Source organism: Xyrauchen texanus, chromosome 12 (assembly GCF_025860055.1).
Source record: "Xyrauchen texanus isolate HMW12.3.18 chromosome 12, RBS_HiC_50CHRs, whole genome shotgun sequence".
Classification (NCBI taxonomy): domain Eukaryota; kingdom Metazoa; phylum Chordata; class Actinopteri; order Cypriniformes; family Catostomidae; genus Xyrauchen; species Xyrauchen texanus.
Genome location: NC_068287.1, coordinates 21,265,764 through 21,280,067, shown reverse-complemented (window position 1 = coordinate 21,280,067; position 14,304 = coordinate 21,265,764). Strand labels below are relative to the sequence as shown.

General features: G+C 37.8%; 1 protein-coding gene across 4 annotated transcripts in view; it reads left to right on the top strand.

The window, feature by feature from the left end:
• Positions 1 to 8,419, top strand: part of asic2 (acid-sensing (proton-gated) ion channel 2) — a 593,044-nt gene extending 584,625 nt beyond the window's left edge. For 3 of the 4 annotated variants that reach the window (XM_052138645.1, XM_052138643.1, XM_052138642.1), the window contains 4 exons: positions 986 to 1,077; positions 1,160 to 1,239; positions 5,373 to 5,441; positions 6,116 to 8,419. In XM_052138645.1, coding sequence (XP_051994605.1) covers positions 986 to 1,077; positions 1,160 to 1,239; positions 5,373 to 5,441; positions 6,116 to 6,217 — 343 coding nt within the window. In that variant the 3' untranslated portion in view covers positions 6,218 to 8,419. The remainder of the gene's footprint in view (positions 1 to 985; positions 1,078 to 1,159; positions 1,240 to 5,372; positions 5,442 to 6,115) is intronic. The other variant, XM_052138644.1, reaches the window with a different exon arrangement.
• Positions 8,420 to 14,304: the final 5,885 nt, after the last annotated feature.

Below are 14,304 nucleotides of genomic sequence, written 5' to 3'. Positions count from 1 at the left end.
TTGTGGACAGCTGGACTAAGTCGTGAAATTTTAAATAATACAAAGCTATAGAAAGTCAGATTTTTTTCAAACTGTTTATTATGTTTCTAGGAGTGTTGGTTATTCTAGTTTTTGAGACGCTACAGACATTACATTAGAAATTAGCATAATTAATTTTGATTCAAAGGAATGGAAAGCATCATTCAACCACTGCCAACCTTGTTAAAATAAAATTATACATTATAAATTCTAAATCTATGTACTGATTACCAAATTATGTTTTGGTGTGGACCAAACATCATGTGCAGCCTGAAAATGAACTTTTGGTGGGATTTTAGGAGTGAATCACTTGCTCCCTATTGGTGAATGACTTAACCTCCTGTGTGCTCTCTGTCTGCATATAACTCCATATAAACCCCCTTAAAGCAATTTTTTATTTTGTTGCTTTTGGATGAACCAATTGATTCTCAATGTGATAACATACAGTGAATATAGGATTATAAAGAAAAAATTTTGCTGAAGTACACATTAGTGTACATTTTATTTAGCAGTGTGGGATTTTGCGATAAATCGCTAAAATTTAAAAAATGGCATATCAGATGAAACTAGATACTAATCTTTTTACTTAAACAGGTTCCAATGTAAAAACGTAATTAGGTTTCTACTCAGATGTAGCTGTTTTGGTGTTTCTCCCAAAGACAAACTTTACTGTGGTCTGCGCTATGTTGTTTCATCACATGACATCGAAAGTTTAACCCTTTACTGACAGCAAATAGTCTCCTGAACTGAGATCAGTCCGTTTAAATGAATTTAAATTATGCATTGCGTATAGCGAAGCCAAAATACAATGGCTACGCATGTTTACGCGGGGTCACACGAGAATACATTAAATATGTTCAGACTGATTGTGATTATGTTGATAATGTATTTTTGCTTTACATGTAGAAACATTTACATTTTAACTGAAAACTTCTAAAACATAGATTTTTGTGTTTTGTTTTTGCAGGGACAATATTCTGGTTCTGGATGTGTTTTTCGAGGCTCTGAACTATGAGACCATAGATCAGAAGAAAGCTTATGAGGTGGCTGGTCTACTAGGTAACACAGCACTGCAGTATGAAATACTCTTTCATCATTATACTCAGTTTTCCTTTAAATCATACATACATGTATGTTGCAGGTGATATTGGTGGTCAGATGGGTTTGTTTATCGGTGCAAGCATTCTGACCATACTGGAGCTATTTGATTATGCGTATGAGGTATGTGTGAATCTACACACACATATACACACACACTGGTCAGTGTCCCTCAGAGGCACAGAAGAAGCATAGACACAGCAATATGCAATGTCATTAGCATACTAAGACATGGAAAAATGCAAATGTATTCAGAGGAACTCTTTCTCACACACACACACACACACACACACACACACACACACACACACACACACACTCTTAGATTCCCCCAGACATAGTAATGGCTGTCTGAGACATCAGTCTGTCTCTGGTGTAGGATGAATGACACTCTGATAGAGAGTTTCATCCAAATGAGCCTTCATTAATTCTGTATTGCTGCTGGTCTCTTTACTTTGTGGACAGCAGCCAGCACAAGCCCTTATACCATTCATGCCCTTGGGGACACAGGCACACACACTAATTTTGCATTCTGTCCTGTTTTAATGGACTTTTGATGCTGGATAGTTTTAAATAGACAGTTTTCATCTTACAACTTTTTCTGAAGCTTAAGCATCTATGCATTTTAAGCCTTTTGGCTGCTTTTGACAAAGCTCATAAAAATCAAATATAGCTGCAAGCGGCAATCATCAGGGGCCAAGCAAACGTTACCTTATTCACAGTAGTACGATATATGTTTTTTGACTAGTTCTTTAACTGGTTGTACTGTTGTTTTAAAAAAAATCATTTTACGGACAAAACATTGATAAAAATTATCTTTCTTAATAAAAATAAAAAATATTTAAAAAAAAATCAGTAGACAAGAAACTCCTCAAAGCACAAGTTGTGAATATTAAATGTGTACGAATATACTACTACTGTGAATAAGGTCTATGGCTAATACAGGCTATTAGATCATTAGAATGTTGTCCTTTCGACTATTGGTGTGCATCTGGCAAATTAGATAAACAATTTAAAAAGTACATTATTGTGTCTGATTCACAATTGCTGGCTGTGTCTAGATGTAATTTCTGTTATCATTTATGCACACATTGGCACATTACGCAGAGCAGTGTAAAGGGAACTCTTTGACAGGTTTAAAGATGCTCAAGGACTATCTTGTATCTCTCTCTAGTGGACAAAATTGGTACTGTATCCTTAACTGTCCTTCAGTGTACAATTACATGATCATTTTAAAGTGTTGCTGAAAACAGAAATTAATGAAAATTGTCACATGTCATCAGACTTCCCTGGTGAGCATGGCAAAAATTATCAAATTTGACAGAATAGATTCTGTGGATGCCATGGACAAATTTGTTTTAGTGTCAATTTTCAACTGCTTTTATCACTTTTCAAAAATAGTAATTTTGCAAGTTATAATGACTCCTAGCATAATAAATTGGTCAAATTTTTGCACATGACAGATTGATCCAACCCGGAACACAAAAAAAACAAAAGTATACTCGGGCCTTAACTCAAACCAGAACCTGAACCTAGGTGCCACCTAGCATAACAAATTGATGACATTTTGCACGAGACCTCAGAATGTCCTGTTGTCCCTGTGTTGTAAGTTTTATTAAGTTTTAGAATTTTGTTCACAAGATACAGGCCAATTAGTAATTATAGGCCACACCCAAAAACGTATTTGCTTATATCTTCTGAACTATTTAACATATCACAATTATTTTGATAAATTTTTGTCATGAGTGTCTCTAGATGATGTACACAACATTTCGTGCATATTGGGGAAACGACTTAGGACAAGTTTGAAAACTAAGTTTTTTCAAAACAATATACGTGATAAAACAAATTCTTGTGGAAATGAAAATTCATGTGATCATATCATTGGGAGGTACTGAAGGATTCAGAAAAACTACAAAATTGTATTCTAGCGTATACTGCTCTGGAGTTCTTAGTAAAAACGTGAATTAGCTTGTGGCTGATTCTCACAAAATTTTATACCAAGTTTCGTGCACAGACCCTATACGATTAAGAATAGTATTTTATCTAAATTGCACAATGATGATTCATCGACTTTATAGACATTACAGTTTTATCGTCTGTTAATGCTTATCTTCTGTAAAGCTGCTTTGAAACGATGTGTGTTGTGAAAGGCGCTATACAAATAAAATTGACTTGACTTGACTATATGTGTATAACAAGTTTCATGACCATTGGCCATTCACAGTTCAAGTTATTAGGTGCTGAATTTTGATTGGATGCTGGCAGCCATTTTTGTTGATTTGTCGAATAAAGAATTTGAACCAAAGAAGGTGCACATATAATTTGATCTTTGTCGATCAAACAACTACAGATTTATTACAATATTTAGGTTGTAGCACCCCCTATAGGCAGAATTGAACAAATATTTGCATGCAACCTCAACATGGCCCATTGACTAAATGTACTGAATTTTGTTAAGTATGGCCTTTGCATTGAGTAGATATTGATCAATTAATCAAAATACGTTTTACAGAAGGTATTGTATCTCTAATATCTTCGGGATGATTTGACATATAAACATTTTTATAACTTTTTGTCAGGAGGGTCTGTAGATGAAGTATACTAATTTCTGTGTGAGTCAGAGAGGCGGCCTAGGAGGAGTTAGAAAAAGTAGGTTTTTCAGAAAAATCTAAATAGCTGAAAAATTGTATAGACGGAAATTAAATTAGAGATATGTGTTTTGTAGGTCTTGACTCAAGGATTCAGAGAGAAAATTGTATTTTGATTCAAGCCCATACAGTTGAGGATTAGCAAAAACACAAAGATGCTTATTATAGACTAGGAGTGTGTGTATGGTAGCCTGAGTAGTGGTGGGGAATTGGGACCATCCTGCCAAATGTCTCTAGGGCTTACGGATTTGCTGACTCTTTTAGGACAGAAAAAGAATAATAAGAAGAAAATCCAAACAAATACAAAAGAGTTCCAGCACCTTTGGTACCTGGCTGCTTAAAATAGAGCATTAAACTTCATGAAAATGCATGAGACTATATGCCTGATGAAATTTTTTGTGTTTTGTAAATGTGTTGATCTTATGAACTGACCAATTAATCAGTGACGCTTATAAAATTCACAAGATTCAGTAATGTCCATTCATTCACATAGTTAATATTAGCTGTTTTATCATATAGCACTATGATCAGAAAGCATGTGAAATGTTACAACTTGTGAAGGTACAAATCAAAAATAGCCCACACCATTGACTCTCAATCTTTTTTGGCCATCCAGTCAACACCAATGTTCCCTCTTTTTTTCAGCATTTAGCAAATTGGTATTTCTTTGAACGCAAGGTTAAGGACTGAGTGATGTAATGGCATATTATGATTACCTTCAATATTCCTCTTGTTAAGATAAATGATGGTGCTGCAAGACCATCAGTGGAAAGACCCTACAATTTAAAAATGTATTTTAATTTAATTATTCATCTAAATTAACTGTATATTATTTAACATCACAGAATATACCTGATTACATTAGGTTACACCAACAAAACAAATGTTATGGGTTAGATCAGGTAGAAATAGGTCCTTAAGGGAACAATTGCAGTTTACCACTTTTTACAGTGTACCAAACCAGCAACTAAACAAACACACGACACACCTCAATAATAACATCAACAAAAGAATAGAACATTACTGGACATGTCAATACGCCAGTTTTCCAGTCCAATTCAAACACACAAATAAAACATTTTTTATAAATTGTATTACAGTGTGAAGAATTAAACTGTGGTATGTGGACTTTGACTAAATCTGACTAAAAGAATCACTATACAACCACAGAAACAGTCAAGTAGATATCTAAAATTAATTACATTCCATGCACCACTTCAGAAGACCATCCTGCACTTCTTACAAGCAAAGTCCTCAATCACATCATTAAAATCAAGCTGGCACGAGAGGCCTCTATTGGTTCTCTAATTTTGTAAGTAGCCACAACTTCAACAGTGGTCTCCAGAGGTATTTTAGACAGTGTTCATTTGAAATAAAGTGTCAACATTGGGCTTCAGAGCTAAGAGCTCACTTGGATAGACATACATTTAGACAAAAATAGATTCTGTTCCTGAGACCCCCTAGTGGACAGTGCCCTGGCCTGCAACCCATGTTTTCGAGTTGATTAACACAGCCCTGCATAGTTACAAAGCTGATCTCAGGCCAGCAGTTTGAGACCTGATTTGGCAGTGAATGAGACAGTGGTTTGTAATGTGTTACTTGCAGGTGGTGAAGGAGAGATTGCTGGACCTGCTGAACCGAGAGGAGGAGGAGGAGAGTCATGGAGAGGATGTGGTAAGAGAATCTTATCCTGAGTTTCAAATTATTTATTCAGGTTTCACAAACCTTGTGCATGGAAAGATTTTGTGTGCTGTGCCTCAGCATGAGTTTTAAAGCAATTGTTCACCCACAAATAAAAACTTTGTCTTAATTTACACACCATCATGTCATTCCAAACCTGGAACTTTTTCAGAGTAGCACCATGTTTAATTTTGGGCTGGAATGGAAACAAGGCTGTGAGGGATAGACTTGCAGTCTCTTTAATAGGTTGTACTGTTGTTTAAATTGTTGTTGATTGTGCAGCGGATTAAACATCTTTGCAAAAGATATTCACTAGAACCAAAAAACAAGAGCTGTTAAAAGTAGATGTCTACTAAGATGTCTATCTAAGACCTTGATACAGCTTTATGCAGTGCATGCCATTGAAGAAATTGTACTTCTATACCTCACAGCCTCATTTTCATTCCCATCAAAAATTCAATTCATAATGACCACAGCTGTCAAGATCCAAAAAGGGCCATAAAACAACAAAAAAGCACCATACAAGTTCCATTAAAATATTCTACATGATGCAATATTCCAAGTCCTCTGAAGCCAAAGGTTTGTTTGAGGACAGCTTTTTTTTTTTCTTTTTTTTTTTTTTGGATGAACTTTTCCATTAAGAATGATAACATCCATTTTTCATTCAGAGTACCTGTGATCCTGTGGTGAACCATTCAGAATCGATTAGCCACACAGTCACTGTTCCTCTGCAGACCACCCTGGGCACCCTAGAGGAGATCGCCTGCTAAGTGCATTTCCTCTTCACACCAGCAGGGGGAGCTAGACCATCAGCCTCTCACTCCCTTAAGACAGACTTGGCACCTAAGGGGTGAAAAGCAGTGGAAAAAGGATAAAATCTATTTTTCCCTTCTCAAGCGTTTGAAACTGTAAGGACATCGTTTGGCACAAACATGAGAACTAGAAGCCAAGGACCTGCTTGAGGAACATAAGGACTTGCACACACACCATCTGTTTGTTCTGGACTAATGAAGGAAAGCAGAAGCTTGTGGACCTGTCAGGACAACCACTTGTAAACAAAAACATTAGCATGTGAGGAACTCCAAATGCACAAGGCCTAAGCGTTTTTTCGCATTCCCTCTCTGCCCAGGTGCAAATTTGAAGTCTACTGCCAAAACACTGTAAATTATTAACCAGAAATGTTGTGAAACTGTTCTAACGGTGCATGTGTCATTTTCATGCATTACAATACCGTTATTGTTGTTGTTATTTTTTTTTGTTTGTTTGTTTGATTTTTTAACATATCCTCTCACATACGGAGACTGATCTGCCTTGTGCTGTACGTTTGCTACGTGTTTCTGCATCTGAATTGGCTTGTGATGTATCAGGAATGCATCATATAACCAATAGACTTTTCCTTCCTAACATTTGTTTTCTTTTCATTTTTAGTAGAACCTGAAAAGCAGAATGGGTCACGGTACTTTGGTAGCCAATATGAGCCCTTTGTGGCTGTGTATGACCTCTCCACCTGCATTAGTCTCCCTGGAACCCTATTTAAGAAGAGTTAAGAACAGAGTGAGTAAAGAAAAATGAATTTTTATGTAGTCTTCAGTATAAGATTAAAGTAATATGGCCAGCAGTTTTCTTTTTGTAAAATGTGGTATTTTCATTTAAAGCTGGTATTGCAAATCTGATATGATCTTTCATACACTTTATTAAGACTCTCGTTGTTGAGAGATACATAAGCACTTGTCCATGATTAAAAAACACTCTAGATCTTTAGCCGTCAACCATCATGACGCCACTTTTCCTGACCATCTTAACAGGCATTTTGCAAATAGGTGAAGAGTAAAGAGGTGTTCACGGTCTTTATGTAAGTTCAGTCCCTGCAGTTGTCTTTGTTCCATCTCATTAGTCCAAAGCTCTTTATCTGTGCTGCAGTTTGTAACACTGTAATTGCCATATGTTAACTGATATTTAGTATGCTGCCACAATATACATTGATAATGGATGATAGCCAGTACCAAGGTGTGCTTGTGTTCTTTTCTGGTCTGTAACTAATTTTAACGTTCTTGGATCAAGTTTCAGTATAAATCAAGGCTTAACGACCCATTCATTCTTCAAAATGTACAGTGATTCATTAACTGTGACTGAAAAAATCTTGCAGAATGTACTTTGGCTGAAAATAGTGAAAAGAAGGTCCTAGGCATGTAAGCTTGTAGCCTGATTGCTTCTCTCAATTTAATACGCTTTATTTCAGTACATAATATAAGAATGTTGATGGGCACAAAATTAAGCCACAAAATTCAAAGACAAAATTGTGTGTTGAAATGTTAGTGAGAATTTAAGCAATTTGTTCTGGGACACAAAGTGCTCACAGCAAATATATAATAGCTAATTTTGTTTCATATGCTCAAGGCTTTTCCCCCAAATTCCACACATGACTTAGGGCCTCCTTTTCCAATTGAGATGCTTTGAGTCAGTCTATTAAGAGTATGCAAATATTTGTCATAAATATATATTCTAAGCTATTTTTGTTTCTGGGTTATTAGTTATTATTGTATGTTCACTTAGGGCAACATTATTTTGACATCTGATTTGTACCTGCAGTATTTTGTCTTTATAAAACATAAACCTTTATAAAAAACCTAAGAGACTATAACATTACCACATGGAATAGAATAAAGACTGTGTGCTATGGATTGTTTGTGTGAGAGAGTCATGTTATTGTGTTAATAGAAACACAAGTTGTGTAATGTATGTTAATGAAAATAGTGATGGGAACAAAAAAAAACAAGCAGATATCCAGTGTGGGAATTTTCCTGATTCACAATGTGTGCTATCTGTGACAGAATTATATTTTTTTTTTTACATATTCTGTTTGCTCTGTTTAATCAAATGTAATGGGTTGTGGATGATAACAAGTCTTATATATAGTTGTCCTAAATTATGATGATTTCTTCTAAATCTGTAAGTCCATGAAAGTCCATGATCCCCCCACACACACACACACACACACACATAGAGAAACACAAAAAATATCCAAATTCAGAAATCCACAACATGGTTTGTAACCCCAAGGGTAATTATTCCAGTACCTCAGAACTTAGAGATGAAAACAATAAAGGTTAGATGGATTTCAACATCTGTGTCTGTCTTAATTTGTTTCTCTCTTTGCATCACTGCAAATCCATCCATCCATCCATCCATCCATCCATCGTATCTATCTGACCCCTCTTGACTTTCTTTTGGCAGCAATAACCTCCACCAAACATTTCCTGTAATTGCAGATCAGACCTGCACAGTGGTCAGAAGGAATTTTGCACCATTCTCTTCAAAAACCTTTTTCAGTTTAGCAATATTTTTGGATGGTTTGGTGTGAATAACACTTTTTAAGTCATGCCAAAGCGTCTCAAGTGGGTTAAGGTCAGGACTGTGACTGTGCCACTGCAGACAGTGTATTTTCTGTTGTTGATTTACTTCTGTGTTACGGTTTGTTGTTATTGTTTCTTCCTGCTCAAAATGTCTTTTCTCTTACACAGCTCCTGGGTAGAAACTGGTGGTGTGTGGACAATATCAATGTGTTTTTGTTTGTTTTCCCCATAGGGTTATTCCAGGATTGCTTTTGCATGGATTTCCATCTGTGCTTCTAATGTGATTGAAATGTTTTCCTTTTATACTTGCTTTCTCATTTATAATTTCTTGTTTCTCGATTACATGGTTGCTCTTTTATCGTGTGTGAGTGTATGCGTGTCTGTCAGTGTTGTCAAATAAAAAAAAAGAGAAATAAAATTTTGACAGCATGATTATTTGTGCCTCTATGCGGTAAAGAAGCAAGAGAGAACAAGAGATGCTCTCAATTGCCTAAAATTCATCTTCGCCTCCCTTATACACAGAAATACACAAAAACAAACATCACCAAGAACAAAAGAGCTGTCTTTGAACCCAGAGATAATACACTGAGCTCAAGTGATGGAGCTCTGCTATGCCATGTATTTATTAGAAAGACTGTTTTGCAACAGACTCCAACTCTATCTTAATTGGATTTTAATCTAATTAATCTAATTGATTTAATTGAAGTTATAAAAGTTTCATTTGGAGACCGATAAAATAGAAGACTCTCTGAGGTCACCTTGTATACTCGATTAATTAACACAAGTGTCACCTTAGTATCATTACCAATGGTGTATATTTATTTGATTTGGTCATCTTTTCGAACATAAAATTTGTCCTTTACAGACCAGAGGATCAGGGTTGCACATTACAGAGTCAGAAAATATTTGTTTACACTTATTATAAGAGAATGTTTATTATTGCATATGTTACTTAGCAGTACAATGTGTTACTGGAAATGCACTGATTGGTTTCTGCAACCACAATTTGTGTTTTTTGTATTTGTGTTCAAGGTTCCCCTTCTGTCACTCACTCGACGTTGTGTCGAATGAAGTGACACAAGGGGTCTTCATGGGATGCCAAACGTACCTCTGAACCTAAGAAAAGGCCAGTGTCAAGTTGGCAGACAGAATTTGCATACCCCACCCCGGATGTACGGGTATAAAGGGAAGCGGGGCAGCGAGTGTTAGTCAGTCAGCGAGTTCTTCGGAGCCGAACGGTTGTGCAACAGCAAGCTGAAGTTCACCACTGTTTCACTCACCTCTGTCAGTGAGAAGCATTGCTGTTGGATCTAAGGTGCGTTTCCAGATGGCGTTCTCTCTCTCTCTGCACACTGTGCAGTCTATGCCCCTGGGCGCTTCGACAGCGCTTTTCACTGCTGCTAAAAGAGTGTTCTCCTCCTAAAAGAGTTTAATTTCTCTAAAAGAGTTTGAGTTTTCCACTCACAAAAGAGCAATACACAGCGGCGTTGAACGTCCTTTTCAGGATGCGTCTTTTTCAAGATGCCATTACGCCCCTGTGTTGTTCCTGGATGCTGTCGATTTCTCTCCAAGAACGATGGCCACAGATGCTGCCTCGTGTGCCTGAAATTCCACTTCAGCCGCCCCCCGCGACGCTCCTTCTTCCCACGGGATTGAGGATGACCCATCTGGCGATGAAGGTGATATGGGGACAAGGCGATATTTTTGTAAATCCCCACACACCACCCGCCCCCCAACACGCTCGCTCACTTCCGTCCAAGCTCGGGATTAGTGCGGCTCGCCTCACAGCCAGCCGGCATTCTCCCTTGAGCCCCTGGAATTGGATGATGACATCGCCGCTGCATCGGAGAGCATCCAGGCGTCTGACGCGGAAGACTCGTCTGGACTGCCGCCTTCGGGCCAGCCCGCCCAGTCTGAGGCGGATGCGCAGATGGCCAAAATGCTTGCCCGGGCTGCCGTGAGTGTGGGCTTGGACTGGAACCCTCCGTCCTCCCCACAGCCTTCGCGGCTTGACGACTGGTATCTCGGCTCCGGGCACTGCTTACACCCACAACCCCCCTGGTACCGTTCTTCCCGGAAGTGCATGACTAGCTGACACGGTCGTGGAGGCCTCTTTTACTGCCCATATCCGACCCGTCCGCTCTCACTACCCTGGATTGCTGGGCGGTACACGGAGGTCCCCAGGTGGATAGAGCGGTTGTGATCCACCGGTGTCCTGAGAACTCCGCCACCTGGCGGGACCACCCGGTACTCCCCTCCAAAGCCTGTTGGATGACGTCATCAGTGGTTTAGTTATTTATAAGAAATTTTATAAAAAATTATTTTAAAACAATGAAGTTGAAATAACACAGAATGATGCTGATAACAAAGGCATATACCATCGATTAACAATCTCTGCGTTTATGATGAGCCTGTCTTTAAAGGCAGTTATCACTGAAAATCAATTTGTCCATGGAAAAAATGTAAGGGATTTTAACTTCAGGAACCAGACTATTCCACTCTATGGTAAAAAGTTTTAGTCAGTTTTAACTCATGCCACTTCAACAGCATGTCATGTACACAAACCTGCCGTCGGCCGAAGCTCCAACTGCAGAGAGGTGTGTTTCCCTTGCCAAACCCATAACTCAAACAACATTAGTCACAGGCCCACTGGCTTGAATTTTTACATTTCTACTGGGAATAATGGCAAATTTGCTGATGTGTTCGAGGCATTTCATACCTGAATGCTTCCCGAGGTGTTCACTTCTGATGAAATGCGAATCAGATGATGAGAAAGTGGCTGGAGTTTATTCATATTTTTAATGCAGGCATTTCTCAGAGGTATATTGGGATACAGCAGTGTTTGTGTAACGAATGAAGCTAGGAAGCAAGTTGCAAGTGACAATAAGTTTATTAACAGTCAAAATGTGAAGATTGGGGAAAAGTCCGGGTGACGGTTTAGTGGCGCAGGAACTCCAATGGTCAAATGAATCCGGTGAGAAGCGTGGTGAGGAGTGCTGAACAAACACGACGAATCCACATAACATCCACACGAACACGAACAGGAACAACGAGGGAACAGGACTGGAGCTTAGAGGGATCAACACAACCGGACATCACAAAACAACGATCTGACAAAGAGATGAGAAAGTGGTGAGTATTTAAGGATGACGAAATGGGTTGCAGCTGGCGAAGGGAAGTGATTACAGCTGATCGCTGAACACGTAAACGAGCAGACACGCCCACACACATCCACACACACACACACACACGTAAACAACAGAGCACGAGACGAGGAAGAGACAGGATTTATGAACCGTGACAGTTTGAGTAAGTGTTTTATATAAAATAAAAAATATTCAGATAATTAAAATGCATTACATTCTTGTGGCAGAAGAGTTAATCATTGATAAGACAATATAAAAAGCAGCTTTAGTATACAATTTATTATTTTACTACCATATTATTGAACATAAGCCAATCGTTGACAATCTACCTTATTACGGTCCAGGGCATTGAGATAAATTGCGTAAATTTTTTAACACATTATTTTTAATCAAATTAATCGTACTGAATTAAATCGACAGCCCTAATTTTGTGCATTGTGATTCAAAACAAAATATTTTGATCTCTTGTTTGTTTCTCATTTATCTGTATTGGACTTTAAAAAACTCCAGCCTCATAGTAAGCAAAGACTGCAATGTGCAGTTTATGGGTGGCTTACTGGATATGTATTAATGTTGTCAGTTAGATCATTGTTTGGTTCTTAAGTCTGTGGAAAGTGAACCATTATTGAGAATGAATCTCAGTTTCTCTGGTAACCGGATCTGGCATGAGCAGCATGGTGGATATAAACATTTAGAAATAGTAGCACACTACACTGCCCTACAAAAGGCAAAACGCCGTAACATCATGTTTGGTCAAAAATGAGTTAATGTCATTTTTGGGGTATTCAAGACCTCCTTTATCATGTGAATAAATATCGTGAGTCAATTTGATTGTTTTAACGAGAAATTAAAGGGCTATGACAACCGTAACATCCAAAACCATACGAGAAACCACAGCAGAACGCCGTAACAGTTGTTACGGCTCTTAGCCTTTGTTCCGGCACGCTGAAGTTGAGTTAAGGTGTTCTGACTTTGTTTCGCCTGGCATCAAGAGAGATGTTACGGTGCCACTGTGATGTTACTGTACTCTGGCTTTGTCATACTGTCAAAGATTACCGCTCTTTTATTGTCACCAAACTGCGTAACATACACACGACACATCTTTGAAATAAAGTGTAGACTGCCGACTGCTTGTTTGTATTATTACTCTGTGATAGCGATGTGATAGGGCGATGGTTCAGATCTGTCAATGTCAGTGACAGCCCGGAGCTTGCTAAATTTAATCTGTGTCACGTAAATTAGCGCTAACGTTGACGCTGACACTCGCCTCACATCAGATGCTGAAAACCAAATATTAAATACAGAGGCATCCTACCTTTCCATGCAATCCGATATAATCCATAGAAGATATAATCCATAGCAATGCACGTCATCTGCTGTATCCACAACAATCCATACGTGTTTGAGCCATATTTCCTTCTTGCAGGTGTTCACGTCAGATTTTACAGCTGGTTATCAGCTAACGTCCGTACAAAGTAGGCTAACCTAAATAGTAAAAGTAATTCCAACTTTTTTCGGTATACTCTGTCTATATTATCTCAGAATTAAAAAGTAGTAATCCAAGTCGAGTTCGTTGACTGAGCATCTTGAGCAGTTTGGTGGCCCTTAACCCTTTAACTGTCACCCTTCCCCCTTTTTTCGCATAGACATGAAAATCACTATCCAAACTTAAATGGTTGTATTTCAAGAATGCTTTGTCATATATACCTATGGACAAGTTGTGTTCCAAATTTTAGGTTGATATCTCAAAAAATTAGCTTTCAGTAAGATTTTATTTGGGCGCAGTAAAAAACTTGGAATGAGCAGTCTCTAATCTCTAATGTATTGGTCCAATGTTTAATTAATTGTTACTCTATATCTTGCATTTAAATACATATACCTTTGTATTCAATTATAATTAAATTATCTTTATTGTGAAAATATTTATTGTATTTATTCATACTGTACATACTGTACTGCAAAGTAACTTATCTGTTATACTGTTTAACTGTGTTAGTGTTGCTGCACTATCCTGATCATTATAGCACTAAATAGGAACAACCAAAGGTCTTCTATATAATTTAAAACAAATACCATGATGACTAGACCTTGGTTAGGTGTTCTTATAATGGATGTAAGTATGGTGAACAGCAAGTAAATATTGATTATATGTCAGTTACGGCCTTTTGCCTTTGCATGACTCCTGATTTTTGGCACATGATACAAAGGCAGAGTACAGTAACTGCCAAACAAGGGTCAAAGGTCAATTTTGAGCTCAAGATTTTTTGCATACAAACATTTCTTCAGTATAGCAACTAGTTGTGAAATTTTGGGAGTCCTACCTATAATAATTTTGTCTGGACAAAACAGAAACTTTAA